General features: G+C 42.8%; 1 protein-coding gene across 1 annotated transcript; it reads right to left on the reverse strand.

Moving 5' to 3' along the window:
• Positions 1-376: 376 nt before the first annotated feature.
• Positions 377-21418, reverse strand: LOC119658232 (alpha-(1,3)-fucosyltransferase C). The gene is made up of 2 exons (XM_038065510.1): positions 20618-21418; positions 377-1172 (listed from the first exon to the last, which is right to left on the reverse strand). The coding sequence occupies exons 1-2, from the start codon at positions 21376-21378 to the stop codon at positions 734-736; spliced, it is 1200 nt and encodes a 399-aa protein (XP_037921438.1). The 5' UTR covers positions 21379-21418; the 3' UTR covers positions 377-733.
• Positions 21419-22761: the final 1343 nt, after the last annotated feature.

A 22761-nucleotide genomic window follows, 5' to 3' on the forward strand; every position in this document is an offset into this window, starting at 1 on the left:
ATAATTCCTCCTACTGTGGAATGCAACGGTCATTTATCTCATTCGTGTATGGAAGTGCATGGACGAATTTAATCTTTAATTCGCTCCTCTCTAGATTCCAAGGATGTAGATCTAAGTACTTGTGCGAAAAAATGGAACATCTGCAAGGAGTCCCATAATATGTTAGTACATTCTCCCATGGAGGTCAAAAAGTGCCGTTTTTCTCTTCTAAAGATCCAGGGTAGGTGAAATATGCGTGAGTTTAGAATGCGATTTATTTGAATTGATATTACAAACAGCACAACACAACAATTTTCGCTACAAATTTGTATTCTTCTGGAATGAAATTAAGGGAGATTTTCCAAGGCAAGGCGAATGCAAACAACGGGTAGAATTTTTATATTTCCATTATATATTCGTCTAAAACATATGAGAAAGCTCCAGGAGCCCTTGCTTATTGAATGAACCATTAAGTTGTCAAACGTAACAATGATAAATAATTAAAATATCCAATTCCTAGTGTTAATAGTCTTTGTTTTATTTTTTAGGTAAAAGTATTACAGTAGAAGGCCGATAATTCGTATGGTAAAGAGACTGAAGATTTGGTACGAAATATCGGGATTATGCAAAATAAAGGAAATTAACTATGGGCAACCGCAAATTTCTACGAATTGGCGGGAAATACGAACAATCGATGTACGAATTATCGGTATTACACTGTAGTACCAATATCATATTTATTATATACTAATGTTTAGAACTCAACATTTGGGTTCATACGGCAAGCATGACCATACCACCACTCTTGAATATCGTTATAGTATTGCACTTTTTCCCTTTCGGAAGGGTTATTTAATTTTAAACACAATTGACAGAAAGGCGATATCTTAGTGCGTTTATAAAATTTTTTCCACCAAAAGTATTTTCGATATTCTTCAAGATTCCCATCTAGAAACTTCAAATAATCTGCTAAATCTTTTACTGTTTTAAAATCTTCAGCATTTATATATGAGTGAGGCGGGGCGAATTTAGTATATTCAGCTCCTCCGTATACAACGGGGACAATATTTCGATCGAGAATTTTGAAAAATTTTTCAGTTACATAATCAGTGCATAGTGAATTTTCGAAAGACAAATAAAATTTGTACTCGTCATCAAGTTTTTCGTCGCACTCATGCGAATTTCGAGGGCACCTGAAAATAGAAAAACAAACATTAGCTTTCGATTCTAACACAAGCAACGGATCGGACGGAAACGGCTAAAAATCCAAGCAATAAATACGTTACATAACTTTCTAATTTCTGGAGTTAATGAGGAAATAACATTTAACTGAGGAAATAAAATATTATTTACTGTTGTCCCTCTGACTTTGAGTTATTCCAGTCGAGTTATGTTTTATGAATCATATTATATTATATTAAGAGAGACACATGATACATGCGGCTGTTCTACATGCATCACCAGCGAGAGGAGGAATCAAGCTCTCAAGTTATAGATACTGTCATACGAGACATCCAACGTCCAACACCCTATCCATTGCTCTATGCAGATGATATTTTAGTAGCGTGCCTTTGCCGTTGAGGTTTACTTTTCAAGCGGATGTTCGGTTATTGCAACACAGCGTGCATTTCGGAATCGCTTTAATTTAGCCCCGTTGGCTCCCGTCCCAGACCACAAATCAATTGTTGCATGGGTCACTACATTCAGACAAACTACAAGTGCGACAAAAGGAAGAACTGGAGTCCCTCGGCCCGTTAGATCACCTGAGAACATTGAAGCAGTGAGAGCGTCAATGTTGCGATCGCCACGGCGTTCTGCGCGCAAACACGCATCTGCCCTTGGACTATCCGATCGTTCTGTGAGAAGAATTCTTCGTGATGATCTTCATTTTCATCCCTATAAGATGGCGATAATTCAGGAACTTTCAGAACGTGGCTTCAATTCTCGGATGAACGCGTGTGAGCTTCTTCTTGATGTCGTTCCCGAGGGTGCTATTGTTTTTTGAGCGATGAAGCCCATTTTCATTTGTATGGGTTGGTTAACAAACAAAACATGCGCTACTGGGCTGACACCAACCCTCGAGAATTGAATCAAAAGCCTTTGCATTCACCCAAAGTCGCAGTGTGGTGTGCAATTTCCTCAGCTGGAATTATTGGTCCCTGGTTTTTTGAGGAAAATGAGGTTACAGTGACAGTGAATTCGGACCGGTATGTAAACATGCTACAGAATTTTTTTTTCCCACGGCTAGAAAATTTGGATTTGGGGGACACTTGGTTCCAACAAGACGGTGTAACAGCACACACTTCAAGAGCATCGATGGCTGTTTTGAGGGAACACTTTCCAGAGTGCCTTATCTCAATTAGAGGCGATTTGGAATGGCCGGCACGCTCTCCCGATCTGTCCCCTTGTAATTTTTATTCTATGAGGTTTTTTGAAATCCCGTGTTTATGTGAACCGTCCAAGAACCCTACAAGATTTGAAGACCAACATCCAAGAAGAAATTGCCAACATAACACCTGCTATGCTAACAAGAGTCATGACAAACGCCAGAAATCGGTTTACGCAATGTATGGAGAATGGGGGACGTCACCTAACAGATTTGATCTTCAAAACAATGTAAATAGAAACTTTAGACATGTACCTACATTATAAAAAATAAATAAATATTTTCCGATGCATACAATAGTTTTTATTGAGTTTTGATAAAAGGAAGTTATGCTGTCGCACCCTGTATTATGTGAGAATATCCACTTTCGGATGATATTGCCATTCAAAGTCTTGAATTTCCAAAGAAGCGACAATTTTGACGTATTGACTTGGTGAGATCATGCTCTATATTACACCCTATATTGTTGCGTTGCTAGCATGAACTTAAGGGGGGTTTGGCAGTCAATTACTAAAAATTATAGTAATATACAATTATTAACTTTATTTGTACAGATATCAGTATGGAAGGTATTTCGGTGCCCAGGCACCATATAGTGGCAGCCTCCTGATTTTTTTCAGATTTTTCGGTTGGGTAGTTTCTGAGAATGGCCCTCTTAAAGAATGATCACTTTCAACCCCCCGCACCCCCACCTTTCCAACAAATGTCAAAACTAACACCAGCTTCAAAAAGTACTAACCGAGACCTTTAATTTGATACCCCACATGACTATATTCGATAAAGAAAAAATGTAGACCCTCCTTTTGCATGTATGGGGACCCCCCCCCCCCCCAAATTGGTCGTAAAAGGATGTAACTCACTGTATGTGTGAGTGTTCCCAGTTCTCAGCTTTCTACTAAATTTAGTGTCGCTCGGTGTAACCGTCTCCGAGAAAAATGCGTGTGACGGACAGACAGACTGACAGGCAGTAAACCGATTTTAATAAGGTTTTATGTTTACACAAACCTTTTATGTTTACACAAAACCTTAAAACTGGAATGTTTGCCTCGTGCCTCATGATCGTCTCAATTTGAATCTGAATAAAACTTAATTTTTGCCGACGGTTTCGCATGAAACAGTCGTAATCAGTGTCCGTTGCAGTTGCCGGAGACGACGTTTTAATAGCGTCTAATAGCATAATAACTCGAGCAGCCTATCCAAAAATGGAACAAAGTTTCACATTTAATCTGAATAAAACTGAATTTTTGTCCACCTCCAAGAAACAGGCGTTGTCATTGCCACTGAAGTGACCGGTCCACAACTGAGTGATTTAAACATCACGCATTTCCACAGCCTGGATGAAGTATATAGCATTTGACTACTCGTGTTCTTTGTAATCGACTTATCAGTCAACGTGTTAAATTTACTGCAATGTCGTCCGCGCTACCGCCCTCTATGATTCTGAGTATTAGGCGAGTATAAAAGTCAATTAACAGCGTTCGCAATAATGGGAACGAAGATGTTGCTAGTGGCTGGCATACCAATGGTGTAACACGTCATGATCACATCCGAAATGAGGGCATTCGCGATCGCTACGGATTTGCACCAATCATGGTGCGTCACATTCAGGGGACGCTGGACGCGTCAGTCCCCCGCTCTTGTTGGGGAAATAACCCCTTGACTATTTTCAACAAGAGTATAGGGCACGTGATCTGCGGAGATGATCGGCCTCTAAATCGTCCTGTCACGATTTATGTCCACTTCCACACAGAGATCCTTAAAACATTCCCTCTTACTCGGCTGGATGGCGAGCTTGAGGTTCTTGCGAGCTTCCCTGTAGGCATGCTCCTTTTGCCCTTGATCGATCCTAAATATTGCCCTCTGAGCCGTTCGTCTGGCTCGGAGGCAAATCGATTGAAGGCTAGCAAGTTCATTAATCATAATAATTGGGTCTTCTAGTGGAGAATAAGCATCTCCTAGGCATCGATGCGTCACATGCCTTAGATATGCTTTGTGTAAGATGGAGAGCTCTATCCTTTTGCAGACCATCCTGGTGTTCTTTTGAATTTCGTCTTCCGGGTTGCGCGTCTTCGACCTTGTGGCTCCATCCTTAGTTCAAAGGTGATTGCCTGGTGGTCGCTGTACCTGAAGTCCTCGCTAACTTGCCAGGACATGTCATTTGCCAGTGCAAGGCTGACAAAAGTCAGATCTATGATACAATTGAACCAGTTCCCCTTTTCCGATAAGTGTTTATATCGCCTTCGTTGATCAGAACTACATCTAACTGGTCAAATGCTTCTAATAAGGACCACCCCCTTGCGTTAGTCTCTTTGCTGCCCCACTCGATAGCCCACGCCCCCTTGCGTCGTGAACAAGATCGTCTAACAGTTCTTCAAAGTCAGGAAGTGTGAGGCTCGGTGGAGCGTAGCAGCTGTATACGAATATACCGCTTATTTTCGCCCACAAAAAACCACTAGCCGCCTGACGCATGCTATATTGTATGGCTTGACGACCGCACGCCCATATCGCCGCTCCACCAGTTGAATCTGTGACCCATACACCACCGTAGAGATTTCCGTACGGTTCACTAATTATCATTAGCTAGCTATCGCTACCTCCATCGCGGATTCGTAAGTGGTCTGCGCAAGCAAATCTTCTGCGACCCTGCAATAATTAAGGTTTATTTGTATTAACCTCATTTAACAGCAGTTAACGCCTTCCTAAATTCCGGGCATTTGCCACTTCCAGCAACATGTCGGTTATCCCGTCCCTCCTTTCCTTCGCCCAAATTCATTTTGGGTCTCTATTGCACTCGTTGGCAATATGTCCTTTCTCCCCACATCTTCGACATCGATCGGACCGATCGATGCCGCTAGTGCATGCCTTCGCGAAGTGTCCAAACATTAGGCATTTGAAGCACATCTTTAAAGAGATCTGTTCCCTTAATCGGCAAACAACCCATCCAATTCGAACCTTCTCCACGGCCAACAACTTCTGCGCTGACTCCACTGGCAGTGACATTGTGGCCGTTTAAGTACCACCATACGCTTTTCTTAGGCTCACGATAGATCCTTCGCTGAATTCCTCCAATTTGAATTGTTGTTTCAAAGCAGTGCAGATTTCTTCTCTGGATGTTACCTCATCAAGATCCTTGCACTGGATATAGATCTCATGTTTTTAGGAACGAACCGCAACATTCTCCCCAAGTGAGTTAAAACTTGGTTACGAAAGCCGTCAGCTTTCCCCACGCTCGATTTTTTCAGCTCAAACATGAGATCCCTTTTCTGGGTCCTCCAGATTTTGCTAACATTTCCGCCTAGGTCTTTTAGGACGGCGTCAGATTTCACCTTCTTCAGTATCTCCGCATACGTTAGATGTCCTCTGCTGGAGATTATAATTGCCTCCTGTCGAATTCGCATCTTTGGTTTCTTATCTCTTTTCTTGTTCACGACCTTAGTCCAACCACCTCCCTTATTTTCTTACGATTTCGTTTCGTTAGCCGACATTCCTATTTTGGGCGCTTTGGGCCCTTCTGAACTTTTTTGCCCGTTAATTCCCCAAAATTTCCCCTTCTTTGTCTCGCACTCGCTTACTTAACCGAAGATCGACGATCTTGTCCGTTGGCGTCACTTGAGTCGCCTGTGACACTGTTGTGGCTGGGATGTCCGGCTTTTCCTTAGGCTTTGTTATTTCTTCCTCGGACCTATTGTAAAGCACCCTGATGATTGTCACCATGTTCTTAATGGCTTGGTGCACGTTGTGCTTGTCCTTGATGAATTCGGACAGCTCAACAATTTTAGTCCAAAGTCGCATAAAAGGTAGTTCTTCTGGGTCAGGGCTCCGTTCTCGGTGAGTCTTGGCCAGATTACTCCTTTTACTGACTCCTTCGCCTTTTTCAAATACTGAGCTCCCATGGACGCTCTCTTTTCCCGGCTTTGGTATTGAAGGCGATCGTAAAGTTGATGAGCTTCTCTTGAATGGATCTATTTGCTGCTGCTAGAGCACCTATTGATCAAGTCCGATGGGTATCGAAATCGCCTTTTTTGGCCAGCTATCTCCTTTTAGCCCATCATTTTTTGCCTTTGCAATTGGTGTTCTTGGCAGAGTTGTGTTTCGTTTGAACACCTCCTTCTCCAAATCTAAAACACTTGTAGTATTAGATGCAACGGTGGCCAAGTTGTCCACCACCGAGGCACTGCGGTCGAGGGATATCGCCTCCCAAAAGCTGCCGGTACTGGGGTTTCGAGCTCGTGCATTGTAACTTTACTCCTTCTCAATTCCTCCATCTTGGTTTTATTTTCTGGGTCTCCTTCCCATAGCCATTTTGGTCCACGCACCAGAGATGAGCAAACACTAGCCCATACACAGTCAGAAAAGAAGAGTGCATGAACACATATTTACACATCAATAGGTATGCCCCAATCCGCCAGCTGGAGTCGCACCTGATGGGAGATCTGGCCACTCCTCACAGGTCCGTCTGTCTTTCTGTCACACGTATTCTTCTTAGAAATGGCTATACCGATTGACACGAAATTTGGTGAGAAGGTGACATACGTTGAGATTTAGGGGGATACATGTAAAAAGGGGGTAAAACAATTTTTTTCACCGAATATAGTCATCTGGGGTATCAAATGAAAGGTCTCGAATAGTACTTTTCGAAGCCGGCACTAGTTTTAAGATTGAGGTTGAGAGTGATGATTTCCTTAACGGACCCCTTCTCAAAAACTACTCAACCGAAGAATCTGAAAAAAAATCATGAAGCTGCTTCTATATGATTCCCAGGCCTCAAAATACTCTCCATATCGATCATATCCGTTCAAATTAAGTTAATAATAGTATATTACCATATTTTTGGGGAAATTGAGTAAAACCCCCCTTAAGTTTATTCCAGAGTTATAAAAGTTGGTAGTAGTATAAAATATAATATGAAGCATATTATCCCCAAGCTTGACCAAAATCATACTATTAGTAACGGAGTTACAGTAGCTCAAAGTGGACTTTGCCGTGTAAATTTGCTGCAATTAAATATCAATATCACACTAAAGTGGGTAGTCAGACATGCTAAATGCATATACGTAACGGGCTACGTACAAATGGGATAGTTCTACACTCAAATATACTCACAGAAGAAGCAAACAGAACCTTTCACAACTGAAGCTCCCAAGTTCCGGTTTCCCGATTTGCTTTCCCGTTGGTTTTCCTCCCCCCATACAACATTCAAAACATTCGAAATAAATTTCGAATGTTGTGAACCCTGCTGCGCCACATTATAAAGCGGTACTGACTTGCGGGAAACACTCGACGAATCTCTGGTACAACAAGAGGCGGTAAAATGTTGTTCGCACCCTCCGTTACTTCGTAGTAGGAGCGGATGAGGAAGAGGTTCATTTCCTCAGTCCACTTCATACGCTGCCTATGTGAACCTGCCGAAGTGGTCGCCTCAGATTGTGGCGAAACAGCTGCAGCAAGCAGAGAAACGCTCCCGGTCATCGTGGCGTCTAGACGTCGAACCGCCCCACGACTAGCGGTTTCGACGCCGTGCTGTCCATTACGGGAGCCCGACCCAGTCCCCAAGTCAAACGACTCCCGCCGGTTATCCGTACCGGACATCAAGTTTCTCCTTCCTGCTTGATTTGCGTTTTATACCTAACTGCACGTGGTGATAGCTTAGTGAGTAATCTACAAGACTGCAAAATTCCTGCGCTTTCCTTACCTACCCCATGAGGCGCTGCGGTGGCATATAGCCATTCAAACTGCAGCTATCCATCCCTTCTCCTTTCACAACCGGGTTTAGATCCGGCTATTATTATTCTTATTATGTAATGAATCGACATCAAAATAAAAGACTGTTAGAACAAAATTTACATCGTTATGTGGAGAACTTTGGTCCTAGACAGCATTGACTTGTAGCGCGGCAGAATTCGCGGCATTCGAAATTTATTTCGAATGTCGCGAATACCAGCGGACAGATGACGCCACCAGTTCAGACCTCGCTACAAGAGTGAGGAACAGAGTAGGTGGCGAGAAACGTCAGATAAAAAATAATAATAAGAAAAAAGAGTTAAGAAGATAGTTGGCAGTAATTGTGAAATGAACGAGTTTTGTGCAGAAAGAAAATAGAAACGGACGGAAATCAGTATAATTTCTAATACTCCTGAATTATAATAGGAGTACTTTTTTTGAAATTGTGTATTGAACGTTGTTAAATACAAGCTCCTAAATTGGCGACCCCGTCGCACACTCCAAGGGTGATTGCCGGCAGAATCAAGGTAGCGGCAGCGGCCATCACTGTGCCGCCCGTGGCGAAAGTGATCCCCCAACAACAACAGCAGCAGCCGAAACAGTCGCAGCAACACCACCAGCAATGCAATGCAACATCTTGCACATGCAGCTGAATAAGCAGTTTGCAATTTGACCCTTTATAAAAATTCCACAATATGGCAAAAATGCAGACGACAAGTCAGCACTTTATTTTGAATAAATTAGCGACTGATATGTAGTTTCTCGCAGTCCGTTTTCGATACTTTTAGCAGTAACGCTGTCCATGGAATTTTGAATCATTTAATTAATAAATTCTATTAAGTAAAAAGTGTTGTTTTGTGTTGTTCTTTTTTTCGCGAGTCTTAAGGCCACGACAAAACTTGCAAACATGTGTCGACGGAGCAATTCGATGGAACTTCAGTATTTGCGGCGGACCTTCACGGTCAATTTCGTCATCTTTTTAGGTAGTTGCCATAACTTTATCCTCTAGGTTGTCTCTAAGATGGTCGTTTAACTACTGCCAATCTCACTTAGTCATTACAAAAGGCTTCCAAAGGGAGACATTGTGATCATGAAAGGTCAAGGTTCCATCTGGCAAATCTGCTGTTACATGTGATGAGGAAACATAGTCTTGGCGACCGTAACGATAATGGTAGGAGGTTTGTAGATTTCTGAAATTTACACTGCCTCGTCATTGGTAGCACAATATTTGAGCACAGAACGTACAAGATGGATGGATTAGTTGAATTTCAACTAGCCGACACCGCATCGACCACTTCGCGATCAGCAGTAGATTTGGAGTTGTCTCGACAGTGGGAGAGCTATCTTGCTGATCGGACCTCGCATATGCTGAGTAACCCGCCTGACAATATTGATGAACATTGGGCTGCCACCCCTCTCTCGGTTGCTATGCAGGTCGTCGACCTAGTTCCGAAGGGACGTCATAATCTGGTTGACTACGGAATCGTGGAAGCGAATCGATGAACGGAAGGGATGGAAGCCTCTATTGACCGCTGCAGTGATGTGCTCGAATACCGATACCGAGCGAAATCCCGACAAGTTCAGCGTATTGAGCAGAGAGAATTGGCTATTGCGCTAGTCCGGGAAGCGGAAGATGTCGCAGATTGCATTGGTTTCAAAAACGCATATCGCATCACGAAAGAACTTGCACGTAAATCGTTCGATGGCCCTGTGAAGGATGTCAACAGTCGACTTCTCATCCACGATGATAAACAACTGAATAGGTGAAAAGAACATTTCGCCACGGTTTTTAACCATAACATCCGGTGAGATTCCTCCTCCTGTGGATGAAATACCTAGACAGAGCAATATGCGGATGCGGACTGTCTCTCCAAACAGAAGAGAAATCATTTCGCCCATCAACACACACAAAGGTATTAAGGCGCCTAACCTTGACGATCTACCCGCAGAGTTATTTATCGCTGTACTTGCAGTTACTGCAGATCTGCCACTTCTATTCACACGGAATTCTTGGGAATCCGGAGTTCAAGAGGGGTTTTATTGTTAAGATTCCAAAGAAAGACATACGTTTAGAGTGTGAAAATTGGAGGCGCAAAATAATAATAATCGTGTGGCCCATAAAGAACATCTCGAACAAAGCTTAAACTACAGAGAGCAGACCACTTTCCGCTCTAGAACCTCCCACATTGATCACATCAACATCCTACAGATCATTTTGGGACAGTGCGCGGAGTTTAGATCTTTGGTGCACCTGCTCTTCATCGATTTCGAGAAAGCTTTCGAGAGCGTAAATAGGAAGTAGGCTGGAGTGCTCTACGTCAGGGTTGCATCCTGTCACCGATATTATTTCTTCTTGTTGTCGGTGACATTCTTCATGCTGCCCTGCCCGGAGAACGTGGAGGAATTCAATGGACAATGACATCTTTCCTCGAGCACCTCGACTACGCTGATAACATCAATGGCTCTGGATTTGGATGCCTCTCTTTCCAGTAGAGTTGGACTGAAGATAAGCACCAACAAAATCAAGGTTCTCAGTCGGTTGGGCCATCGCACTCTCGCTATCTCCAGTAGCGGGCAGGTCTTCGCATTCGTCGATGAATTTATATTTCCTAGATAGGAGGAGGGATCCAACTGAATGTTGTCTGACGCATTAACGGCGCTCGATCCGCTTTCGCTGCCCCGTTTAAAATAAATCTAGAAATGCAGCTATCTCCACACCAACATCAAGTTGAGATATTCTGTGCTAGTGTTCTTTTTGAAATGCAATATGGGAGTAGCACCTGGAAAGTGAATTCCTTTTTTACTCAAAAGGTTGAAGCTTTCGTCAACGCTTGTCTGCGACAGGCTGATATTATCACAAACGTAGAACTTGGTTGGCGCACATGCCTGGCAATTGTACGCACTGTTATTGGAAGCCAGCATGGCAGTGGATAGATCACACATTAAAGAAGGGCAATAATTGCATTGCTGCAACATGACCAACCTGTGGGTCGCATCCCAAGGGCACTGGCCACAGAACAATAGAGGGGGAGTGTGATCGTCTCGAGAACTCATGAGGGGAGCTAGACCACATTTCAAGTAACCGAACGATGGCGCGTAAGTGTTGTGTTGTGTGAAACAAAACCTTATTAAAATCGATTCAATGTCTGTCTGTCCATTTGTCTGTCTGCCAGTCTGTCACACCCAAGTTACTCGGAAACGGCTGAACCGAAGCCGATGAATTTTAGCGTTAAGTTCGAAGGGGGGCGGGGGTTTACTTTTTTCCATTGAATATGGTCATGTAAAGTATCAAATGAAAGGGCTCAAATAGTACTTTCCGAAACAGGTCTTATTCCTAATATTGGTTAAAACATAGGAGGCTCAAAATGGGTGCCCCAAAAAGTGAAACAGGTCTCGTTTTCGGAACCTACCCAACCGAAAAATCAGAAATCAGTGATGCATATATATGAAATCTAGGCCTTAAAAAACATACTGTTCCGATATCTACATAAATAAAGTTAATAATAGTATATTACCGTATTTTAGAGGTTTACCGGAAACCTCCCTTAAAGTCATCCTGGAAATACAACAACATAGGCGATAATCTAGGACATAATTCTGAAAAGTTTGAAGGCAATTGAACTATTATTAACAAAGTTATAGAAGGTATTAACAAGGTTATAGAAGGTTTTCAGATGCTTCCGAACCCTTTTTTCTTCTCAATAGCATCACGTATTTAAGAATCTACTCAATCCAAATCTGCCACTGACATCAGTTAAACTTCAATTTTCTAACCGTTTTATAAGAATTTTTACCTTATGACTTTCCGTCAATAGGATAGGCATGTTTGTAAGTTAGTACATGCTAGTAAGTTGCTACCAGTGGTATTTAATTTAAGTACATAGATGTATGCTTCTTTACATAGAGTAAAGTGGAATTCACAACACAGCCCTCCGTAACACCTATAAGGGGGAAATGGATGACGCAATAAACGCAGCTAACAGATGTCCTGCAGATGAAGCATCAACAAATGATCTTCACAACCACCTGAAGGACGTTATCATTGATACGCCCATAAACATGATTGGCCCCAGCAACAAGAAAAGTCGGAATGGCTGGACCGACAATGAAAGTAAGCTAGCAACGAAACGGAAGAATGCTGCAAAACGAGTAACGCTGCATTCTCAAAGAACGCGAGCACGGGCAAAGACCTATCACGAACTCCGTCGAGCCGAGGAGCGACTTCACAGACGGAAAAAGGAACCGTGAGGGAACCAACAGATCGATCGATGATCGATAATTTCCGACACAATGAGAGCGATAGAGCGATGGCGTAGGTCAGGACGCCAGACAACTTTTATGAATATCGAATTGGTGGGTCTCGGCGCAAAACCGGGGAGTCTGGAGTTCCTTATTAAGGCAGACCTAGGCCGAATTCCGGTTGTTGCGCCATTGATGATGAAGAATGATATTCTGGCCGTATGGAGTATCCGGCCTAGCAAGATAGCGGAGAATATCTTATAGATGGTACTCAGCAACATGATACCTCTATAATTGCTGCACTGTGTGATTTTATATATGAGACAGATAATTCCTCGTTGCCAGTCGTCAAGCATTGGTTCCCGCTGTCCCGCACCTTCAGCATAAGTTGATGAACCATTTGGTGTAATTGGTCGCCGATGAATTGCACGGGCTGTTTCTTCTATGCTTGGTGGTGGCAGCATTTGTCCGTCGTCTTCAGTTGGCGGGACCTCCAACTCACCGATATTTTGGTTGCTGAGCAGTTCATCAAAATACTCAACCTCCAATATGCCCATTCCGTCGGAAATCAGATTTCCCTCTTTGTCTCAGCATTCTAGTTCAGAGACTTGTTGGTTCTCCCAGGCTACCTTTCTCCGTCTGTGAAGTCGCTTCTCCCCTCAACGGAGTTCGTGATAAGTCTCTGCCTGTGTCCGCGTTCTTTGAGAATGCAACATTACTCGGTATGCGGCATTCTTCCGTTCCGTTGCTAGCTTACATTCATGTTTGTGGCCGTATTTATGACAACGTTCTTTAGGTTGTTGTGAAGATCATTTGTTGATGCTTCGTCTCCAAGATCTCTGTTGACTGCGGTTATTGCTGCATCCATTTCGCCCTTATGGGTGTTGCGGAGGGCTGTGTTGTGAATGGCTTCAGTATACACTCTCATCTGATTGTCAGAGGGGATTATAGGGCAAAATTGCTGGTATAGGCTATCAGTTGCACCATTTTTTCATCGACTGTAAGCCGCCTATAACAACATAGTCAGGGTAAAACTGTACACCGCCATGAGAGAATTCGGTATCCTGACGAAATTAATAAGACTGACTAGGCTGACCCTGACCAATGTGCGAGGCCAGATAAAACCAGCAGGATCACTTTCGAGACATTCAATATCAACAAATCTCTAAGACATAGAAATGTCCTATCATGTGTCCTCTTTAACCTGGCCCTTGAAAAAGTAATTCGTGATGTAGATGTAAATGGGAGAGGTACCATCTTCTTCAAGTCTACCCAACTACTGGCCTACACTGACAATATTGACATTATGGGAAGAAAAACCGGAGATATGCAGTCTACCTTTATCCAGATCGAGCAGGCGGCGCAAAAACCAAAGAACGAACAACATCGAATCGCACTTGCTAAACAAAAACAATAAAGATAGGAGACTACAACCTTAAGACCGTTGAAAATTTCTCCAACCGATAAGAGCTATGACGATGAAATCCGCGTTCAAGAGGAGAATCCCCTGAAGAATTGGTCCCCTACATGAGTATGGACGATACCAAGATCGTCTGGTTGTGGATAAAAACCGGCTAAATAGGTTGCGGTGAGCGGATCACTTAATCCGTATGGGTGAGGATGATGCAACCAGAAAAGTCTATAAGCGCAATATCTATGGTAGAAAAAGAGGACCAGGCAGACCCTGCCTGAGGTCGAGCGATGGCGTAGGCCAGGACGCCAGACAGCTTTTAGAGGTATCGAATTGGTGGAGCTCGGTGAGGTGACACATTGGGCGCGACCTAGAAATGTGTAACCGATACTGTGAAAGAAAGTGCAAGCTTTGTATTACAATATGCGGATATGGAACATACTTGTCGGTCAGTATTGTGTTGTAGAATGCTGAGTGTTAGCATAACAGCAATCTTTTAATCATGTTTTGAGGTAATCGTGGGTCGGCAAATGAGAATAAGAAAGTAGGTTAAGGTAAGTCTAGAATAAGCATAAGGAAATGTTTTTAAACGATTTTTAAAAGCACACCTGCAAGGTAGGAAAAGTTTAAGTAATGTAAAGTAACGTGAACGTAAGTATAAGTGTAAATTAACTGTAATAACTAATAAAATTTCATTAGAAACGGAACTAAAGAGTTTGAGTGTTAAAAAGAAGTGAACAGTGAAAGTGGAGGTCACGACACTCGGCACAAAACCAAGATGTCTGGAGTTCCTTACTAAGGCAGGCCTGGACCGGATACCAATTATTGCACCGTTGATGATGATGAAAGTTAAAATGCGTGAAGATGTATTAGTTTGGATGTGTACACATACACAATATGGTGCAAAACTGGCCCAAAGAATATTACGAACCACAGAAGAACTTGAAATCTCTTTCGATGCACATTTTATGCATAAAGATTGCGTGTGTTATTTTTTGTAGGATTATATTTCATATAATAGATATTTATTCTACAATCTACGGCAATTGATGTTCTAATTTTACGTGAATAGTCCACAAACCCAGTTTTGTCCCTTCTTTCTGATCGTGATAACGGTACTTAAATTTCAGTAAAATGCAATATTGTGGAATCCCGTAGTGTCTATTTAAGTGCCTTGCAGCTAAGATCTATTCTTGTGGCAATGCGTAAAAAAAACTTTATTTATCAAAGATATATTGGCTTAAGCCCAAAATGACGAATAAAGCCGCAAGATCCCAGAAATTTTGAAAAATTGACAAGTCATTTGTGCAAAGGGCACTAAAAACGCAGAAAGTAACTCAATTAATTAATAATAATAATGATAATCATTGGCGCAACAATCCATGTTGGATCAGGGCCTTGAAGTGTGTTAGAGCACTTCATTGAAGACCGTAACGGTACACTAGGAGGCAATGCGGTCAGCATTGCGCTCGACCGAGATTATTACTCTGATTTGACTCAGGTACTCATTCACAGCTGAGTCGACTGGTGTCCGACGTCAAATCACAGCGAGATTTGAACCGCGACCTTCCGTACGATAGCCTTGCGCTCTAACCACTCAGCTATCCGGACAATTAATTAAAGCTCATAAAAAATCAGATCAGATCCGAAATCAGATCGATAGACAGTAAATGAAAAAGTCGGTCTGAACCATGTAATTGAAAAGAAAAACCCAGCTTTCTTTTAAGAATATTAAAGTCAGAAAGAAATTCTTACCGCAGAGTTGTCTAAGTGCCATACATTTTTTGAGGGGGCAGATCGCCGCGAGTTTTCAACGGAGTTAGAGAGGGCGGTCTTCGCCATCCTCCTGCATACTATCATTCTTTGGAGTTTGGGATGAAAATTCAAAATTAATCATACTATTATCTAAAAACCAGATAGCTGAGTGGTTAGAGCGCAAGGCTCTCGTACGGAAGCTCGCGGTTCAAATCTCACTGGTGGCAGCGGAATTTGTATCGCGATTTGACGTCGGATACCACTCGGCTCAGCTGTGAATGAGTAGCTGAGTCAAATCAGGGAGACATTGCCGGCCACACCATAGTAGTGATGTTATTTTGCCATTTCCAGTCACTGTACAATTTACTGCGATATTTTAGATCACTGTCTTCTTGCAGGTTTTGTCTGACCGAAAAAACTTTTTTCCAGATCTCATTAGGCATTTTTGATAAATTTTGCACATTCTTTCAGCACAACACAAAAAGACAACCCAAATCCATTTTGGCAGAAGCATCCCCAAACATGCACTTTTACAGGGTGTTTTACGATACATTGAAGTAACCTATAATAGGTTACTTGTCCAAGCTTTCGATAGAGAAGACAATGCCCAGAAAGAAGATTCATCTGTGTAAATAGCATTGCTTCAATCATTTTCACGTATGTGACTGCGGATTGTATTTAAAGATATATCTATTCCCTAGTTAAGTATCATGCACACACACATAACTCACATACCCTTCAATCATGCTCGCAAGTCAGCGATATTAAATTTCCTAATCTTAAACAAGTAAATTAACACTGACTTGGTTTTCCACTTAATTACACAAACCGATGTGGCTTTCCAGTACTTATCATAACAATAACAATCTTATCCTGCAGACGACTTATGGGAATCAAGAGATCTCATAACAATAACAATGTGATCTTGCAGACTAAACAAGAGATCTCATAATAATAACATTTTCAGTCTATAAAAGATTTCTGTAGCCAACGATTGTTAGTTAGTAAGCTTGAGGTTTTAGAAATAAACGAATCTTTTTCACCCACGTCTTAGTAATTCATTGTAAGTATCATAGAAAGCCCGGATATCGTGAAATAATTAAAAGCGTATCGACGCTTTATTCTTTTCACCTCTGCTCGGACTTGAAACTTCACTCCCTTCTTACGCAGAGTCATTTGAGCAGTACGCAGTGAAAAACCTGGGGTATCTTGAAAGAATCGAATCCTATCCTCCTGTTCAGTTGTTATGCGGCCTGATCCCCTCTCCGGCAAGTCGTTCGCGTTTCCAGCCTCTAAAAATCGTTTTGCCCGTTTCTTAACCAAGCTTTCAGACTTTTTTATATATTCTGCAGCTGGTTTATATATTACCTTCGGTCCTTTAAAGTGGTGAACGAGAAATACTGCTTCCTATCGTTTCAAATATTTTTCACTCATTGTAAAACTAAACAAAACAATACCATCAACAATGCTGAACACCACTAGAAGTTATATTGCGCATTAGGGAATGAGTCATAGAATACGAAGTGGCGCATTTTTTCTGAATAATGGCGGTCACGTTCTTGTTGAACAGAGTGTAATTTGCTTGGTCAGCAGTCCGGCTCATTTTTAACAGTTTATGTAAAACGAAACCTTATTAAAGTCGATTTGCTGTCTGTCTGTCTGTCTATCCGTCAGTTTCTCTGTATTTTCTCGGAAACGGATATATAGAAATTGACACTAAATTTCGTGCAAAGGTGTGAACTGTGAACGATCACGCATACAGTGAGTCACAACATTCTCCGTCGATTTTAGGGATGGGAGTCCCCATACATGCAAAAGGGTTTTATTCACCAAATATAGTCGGGGGTCGAAAGTGATCATTTGCTTCATGAACCCATTCTCAGAAAAAAACTGAAAAAAAATCAAGGAACTACCTCTATATGGTGCCTATGCTATGAAATACTTTCCATACAGATATCTGTTCAAATGAAGTTAATAATCGTATATTACTATACGCAATTGACTGCAAAACCTCGCTTAAGTTTATCGTAGAATCTATAATATAGAGCATGATGTGGAAATCGCACTATTACTAACCAAATTATAATAGGTCAAAGTTGTCACTTCTGTGTAAATTCAAGACATTGAATATCAGTATCACGCGAAAGTGGATATTCTCACATAATATATTATAGTATATAGAAATGCTAGGGCGTCCACCTCAGTCGACGCGGCAGGGCGGGCCCCGGTCCTGTTGACAAATAGGCAAGGGTTCTTGACGTATGGACGGCGTCAGGCCGTAAGCAAGTTAGTCCGAACGCAACGAACAAAACAAATACGTGTCTGCACGCGAAATGTTGGTACCGTAACTGGAAAGACAGAGGAACTCGCAAGAGCCTTTCGGAAAAGGCGCATTGGTATCTGCGCTCTGCAAGAAACCCAACGGTCTGGTGCCAAAAACTGCGACATTGAACATCTTCCTATATTTTATAGTGGGAACAGTAAAACGCAAATCGACTATATTCCCATAAGACGCCAACAGTTTACCACTGTCATCGATTGCAAAGTCGTTCCCTATGAGACCATCGCACCGCAGCATCGGCCGTTGATTGTCGTCCTACGAATTAAGCCATCGATAAAAGAGCGTGAGGAACGCACTGGCCCCCGACGCATTAAATGGTGGCGATTTGGTGAGAAGAAAGAAGAAACGATCTCACTCATACGATTGCCGACCATTACGAATGTGGAAGAATCATGGAACCAAATGAAAGACATGATCCACAAAGCGGTCTCTGCAACCCTCGGGGTCACCAAGCCGGGTAAGCGGTACATCAACCGAGATACTTGGCTTTGGAATGATGATGTTGAAATGAAGGTCCGTGAAAAGAAAAGCCTCTACCACAAATTCCTCGACGATTAAACACTGGCCAATTGGCAAATTTATAAGAATGCCAACCGAGAAGTAAAGAAAGCGGTCGCTGTCAACCGAGCGAACCATTACAAAAATCTTTACGATAAACTGGACACTCGGGATGGCGAGAGAGATCTGTATCGAATTGCTAAAAGCCGTAATGAATGCACACAGGATGTCGAACACTTCTGTTGCGTTAATGACAAACACGGTACTTTGCTTAACAACCGTCGAGCCGCGACGGATAGATGGCGAAAATACTTCGAGCAGTCTTCAACTGAAGAATTGGTCATCCTCCACTTTCACAATCATTGTCGACATTTGGACCAGTTCCAACTGTCAGCGCAACCGAAGTCGCGGTGGCAATAAAACGAATGAAATCGGGGAAAGCCACAGGAACTGACGACATCGCGTCTGAGCTCTGGAAAGCGAAGAGCTGGGACTCAACAGTAGGGCTCAGTGAATTCTTTAACCGGGTTATTCACTTCTGACTGGCAAGAAACCCTGTTCCAATATGGAAAAAGAAAGGTAGTCCAGCAGAATGTTCAAATTACTGTCCGATCCGGTTACTTCCCATGCCATGAAGATTTTTGAACGCATTCTTGACAACCGTATTCACGAAATCGTTGAAATAACCGTGAATCAAGCCAGATTTGTCAAGAATTGTGGAACTACTGACGCAATACACGCTACGCGGTTACTCATGGGGAAACACCGTGAGAAGCATCGCCCTCTTTACATTGCCTTTCTGGATCTAGAGGAAGCGTTTGACCGTGTACCACACGAACTCATCTGGTATGCTTTATGACAACACTTAGTACCAGAAGAACTCGTGCGCTGGGTTCAATTGCTCTACCACGATCCGAAAAGTAAAGTTCGAAGTATGGCGGGTGTATCAAAATCGCTTCGTGTCTCTGTTGGTGTTCATCAAGGAAGCGCCCCCTCACCACTCCTCTTTGTCCTTGTTATGGAGACCGTCACACGGGATATACAACGTCCACCGCTCTACACACTGCTTTATGCAAATGATGTTTTTCTAGCATCTGATAGCAAAAATGATCTCGCGCAATTTGTCCAAAAATGGAATGATCGCCTCATGCAACACGGTCTCAGATTGAATTTAAACAAAACTGAATTTTTAACAACCGATCCCCATGAAACAGGCACAATCACTGTCAGCGGCAGTGATCTGCCCAGAACTGAGCGATTTAAATACCTCGGGTCAACGCTATCAGCCAATCGAGAACTGCGTTATGAAATTGTTTCATGCATTAACGCAACCTGGATGAAGTGACGTTCCACAACTGGCGTTCTTTGTGATCGACGTATCAACGAACGTCTCAAATCTAAAATTTACCGCAATGTCGTCCGTCCAGTCGCTCTCTATGGTTCTGAGTGTTGGCCGACTATAAAAGACAATGAACGCGTCTTGCGGTAATGGAGACGAAGACGCTACGTTGGACTAGTGGCGTCACACGTTTAGATCACATCCGAAATGAGGATATCCGCGATCGTTGTGGGGTTGCACCGATCCGGGAAAAGTTGCGAGAGAGGCGTCTTCAATGGTATGGTCACGCAATTCGTGCAAACGAGAATTCACTTGCCAAGATTGGTCTGAACATCGAAGTCGATGGTAAACGACCAAAAGGTAGAGCTAAACAACGGTGGCTTGATACGCTGGATGGGGATTTGAAAGTCTCGAGATTGCACCCAGATCAGGCATTCGATAGAGCCAAATGGCGAAACCGATCACGACGAGCCGACCCCGCTTGTGAACGGGACAAAGGCTGAAGAAAAAAAAGAAGAATATATTATAGTATGTGCAATATTACGTGCTAGGTACTAATGGGAGAAATATCCACACAAATGTTTTAATGAAATAAATTGCATACTGAAGCGTCCAACTTCCGGTTTCTTGACTTGTGATATTATGCATATGGATAGTTTAGCCAAAATTTTATGTTTGAATTTTTTTTCAATGGCAACTGCTAACGCGCTGGGCTAGGACAACCACCTTTTTGTTTTTTCTTTTGTTTTTCAGAAGTAAAATTGTCAATTTAGAGTGTAATAAATGAGCATTTAACATTTCAAATCGATAGTTTTTGTCATTTTTCATAACAGATTTGGTAAAAGGTCCCTTCAAATTAATATATTGAGTAACCTGTTCGATTACAAACAAGTCGTTTCCATGTAACCGCTATTGATCTCGTTTCAAAGTGAAAAATATTAAACTTACGTGAACGTCCCGCATTTCCCGTAAATGTCGACTGGAATATATTGTTGTAATGATCGGGCTAAATCATCCCGTTTGGAAATAACATCGCAATGCGAGACAAACCATGCAGCGGTCTTATTTTTCTTAGCAAGTGCAATGTCCAGAGATGTATCTAATTCAAGAAGCTCCGGGATTTTCCTCCAAGCCGGGTAAGAAGTAGGGGCGACAAGTTGCCCTGTCTCAATGTCCTGCAGGTGTCCATAAGTCCATAGAATATCTGAGTCCAAACGATAGGTCATCGTGTAATTGTAGAAACTGATTTCATCGGAAAGATCATGCTTTGTATGAGCTGGCGACTCCATTGCAGCGAACACATAAATTTGATTTTGGGCACGTTTAGAAGGAAATGGATTAAGAATTGGGAATGCTTCAGCGACGTGAAACAAAATGGCGTCATACTCCGTTATTTCACTCAAGGTGTTTACTTCACTTGTAATAAAACAGTTCGTTGCAGGGCAATTCAGTCCTTTAAAAAATGTTTCGTTAACTAAACTTCCGGGTAAATGCCAATTTCGGCTTTCGAAGAACGCATTCCACAGCAAGATGGATTTCGGCTCACGACTAAACGGCTTATCCACATAACTTTCAGCTTTTTTGTAGTAATGAATTTCCGGAATTGTAGTGATTCTTCCGTATAAAACGACGAGTACAAAGTAAAAGAGAGTGACAAAGATACACGGCTGGACACCGACCATGAATTTGAGTGGCCATTTAGCGCGCATTTTGTATAACTAACGTGGTCACTACTCCAAACTTGACTGATATGAGTCGTATCAATTGTATTAGCGATAGTCTCAACCATCTGATAATAATACGTTATTGCCTCGCCACTTGCTCAATCTTATCGCTTACTCATCTTTTATCGATATACTGTATGTACATGCGTGCATGGCAGCTACTCCGTATGTGCATATATATGGTTGGCATCCAGAATTCCCATGCATGAATGAACAGTATGAAGCATTATACATAGGGAACTGGAAATCATTCAGTATTGACTCCCTGAGAGTTCATAATGCAAAAACTGCATCAAATCACCTACGCGTGTGTGTATGTATATGTGAAGGATTGGTTGAAAGTTCCTTCCACTGAACTTTCCGTATAAAAAGAGTTAACTATATTAGAAATTATATAGACATACAAATCTTTTTTTTTTTTTTGTTTTTTGTGCGTACACGGAGGTGGAAAATCTTAGAAAGACACGTCCGCCGCAGCTCCGCCGCTCGAACGGCGGAACTACACACACCCACTAAAAACTACCCCCGGTCTCTCCAGCCCCAGCCCCGCTGGACCACCATTGGGGTATTACTTGCGGGGTAGGTTTGCTCTTAGGCACTTCTCCTTCTCCTATTTGCGGCTTTCCTCCTTCTTTTCCGGGGTAGGTTTGCTCATGGGCCCTCATCCTTCTCCTATTTGCGGCTTTCCTCCTTCTTTGTTCCTTCAGCAACCCCTCCTGCATTTGGATGATTGCGGAGCCAACCGCAAGCCACTTCTCCTCGGACTCCAGCATCTCAGTAACCAAGCTCTCCGGGGTCCCGCTCCTGCCCAGCACCTGGTTTAAGCTCCTTCTCTCCATCGCAAATCGTGGGCAGTGAAACACCACATGCTCTGGATCCTCCGGTATGACATCGCATCTGGGACAGTTCGGAGAATCATCCGACCCAAAGCGGTGCAGATACTGCCTGTAGCAACCACCGTGTCCCGTGAGGAACTGGGTAATGTGGTAGTTGGTCTCCCCATGTTTTCGCTCAAGCCACACCCTAATGTTGGGAATGAGCCTGTGCGTCCACCGACCTTTCGTAGACTCGTCCCATCTGCGTTGCCAGAGATCAAGCGACTCTGACCTTGCCGGATGTCTACGCTGTGCATGCCACTCCATACGTCTTGCATTGTACAGGACACTCATTTCTTTGGCCAGAATGTCAACCGGGATCATGCCTGCCACCACCAATACTGCCTCATCTGATGTGGTTCTAAAAGCACTGCAAACCCTCAAAGCCATCCGCCGATAAACCGAGTTCACCTGCTTCCGTCTCTGAGAGTTTGCAAGCGCCTCTGCCCACACAGGCGACGAGTAGAGCAGGATGGAGCGCACCACTCCGACT

This window comes from Hermetia illucens, chromosome 5 (assembly GCF_905115235.1).
Source record: "Hermetia illucens chromosome 5, iHerIll2.2.curated.20191125, whole genome shotgun sequence".
NCBI classification, from domain to species: Eukaryota; Metazoa; Arthropoda; class Insecta; order Diptera; family Stratiomyidae; genus Hermetia; species Hermetia illucens.

Bases quoted from the DNA above. Each gene is read 5' to 3' on its own strand.
- LOC119658232 (XM_038065510.1), bottom strand. From the start codon at position 21,378: ATGCGCGCTAAATGGCCACTCAAATTCATGGTCGGTGTCCAGCCGTGT. The intron at 1,173-20,617 runs GTAAGTTTAATA...TTCTATTTTCAG, and splicing joins GGGAAATGCGGGACGTTCAC to GTGCCCTCGAAATTCGCATG.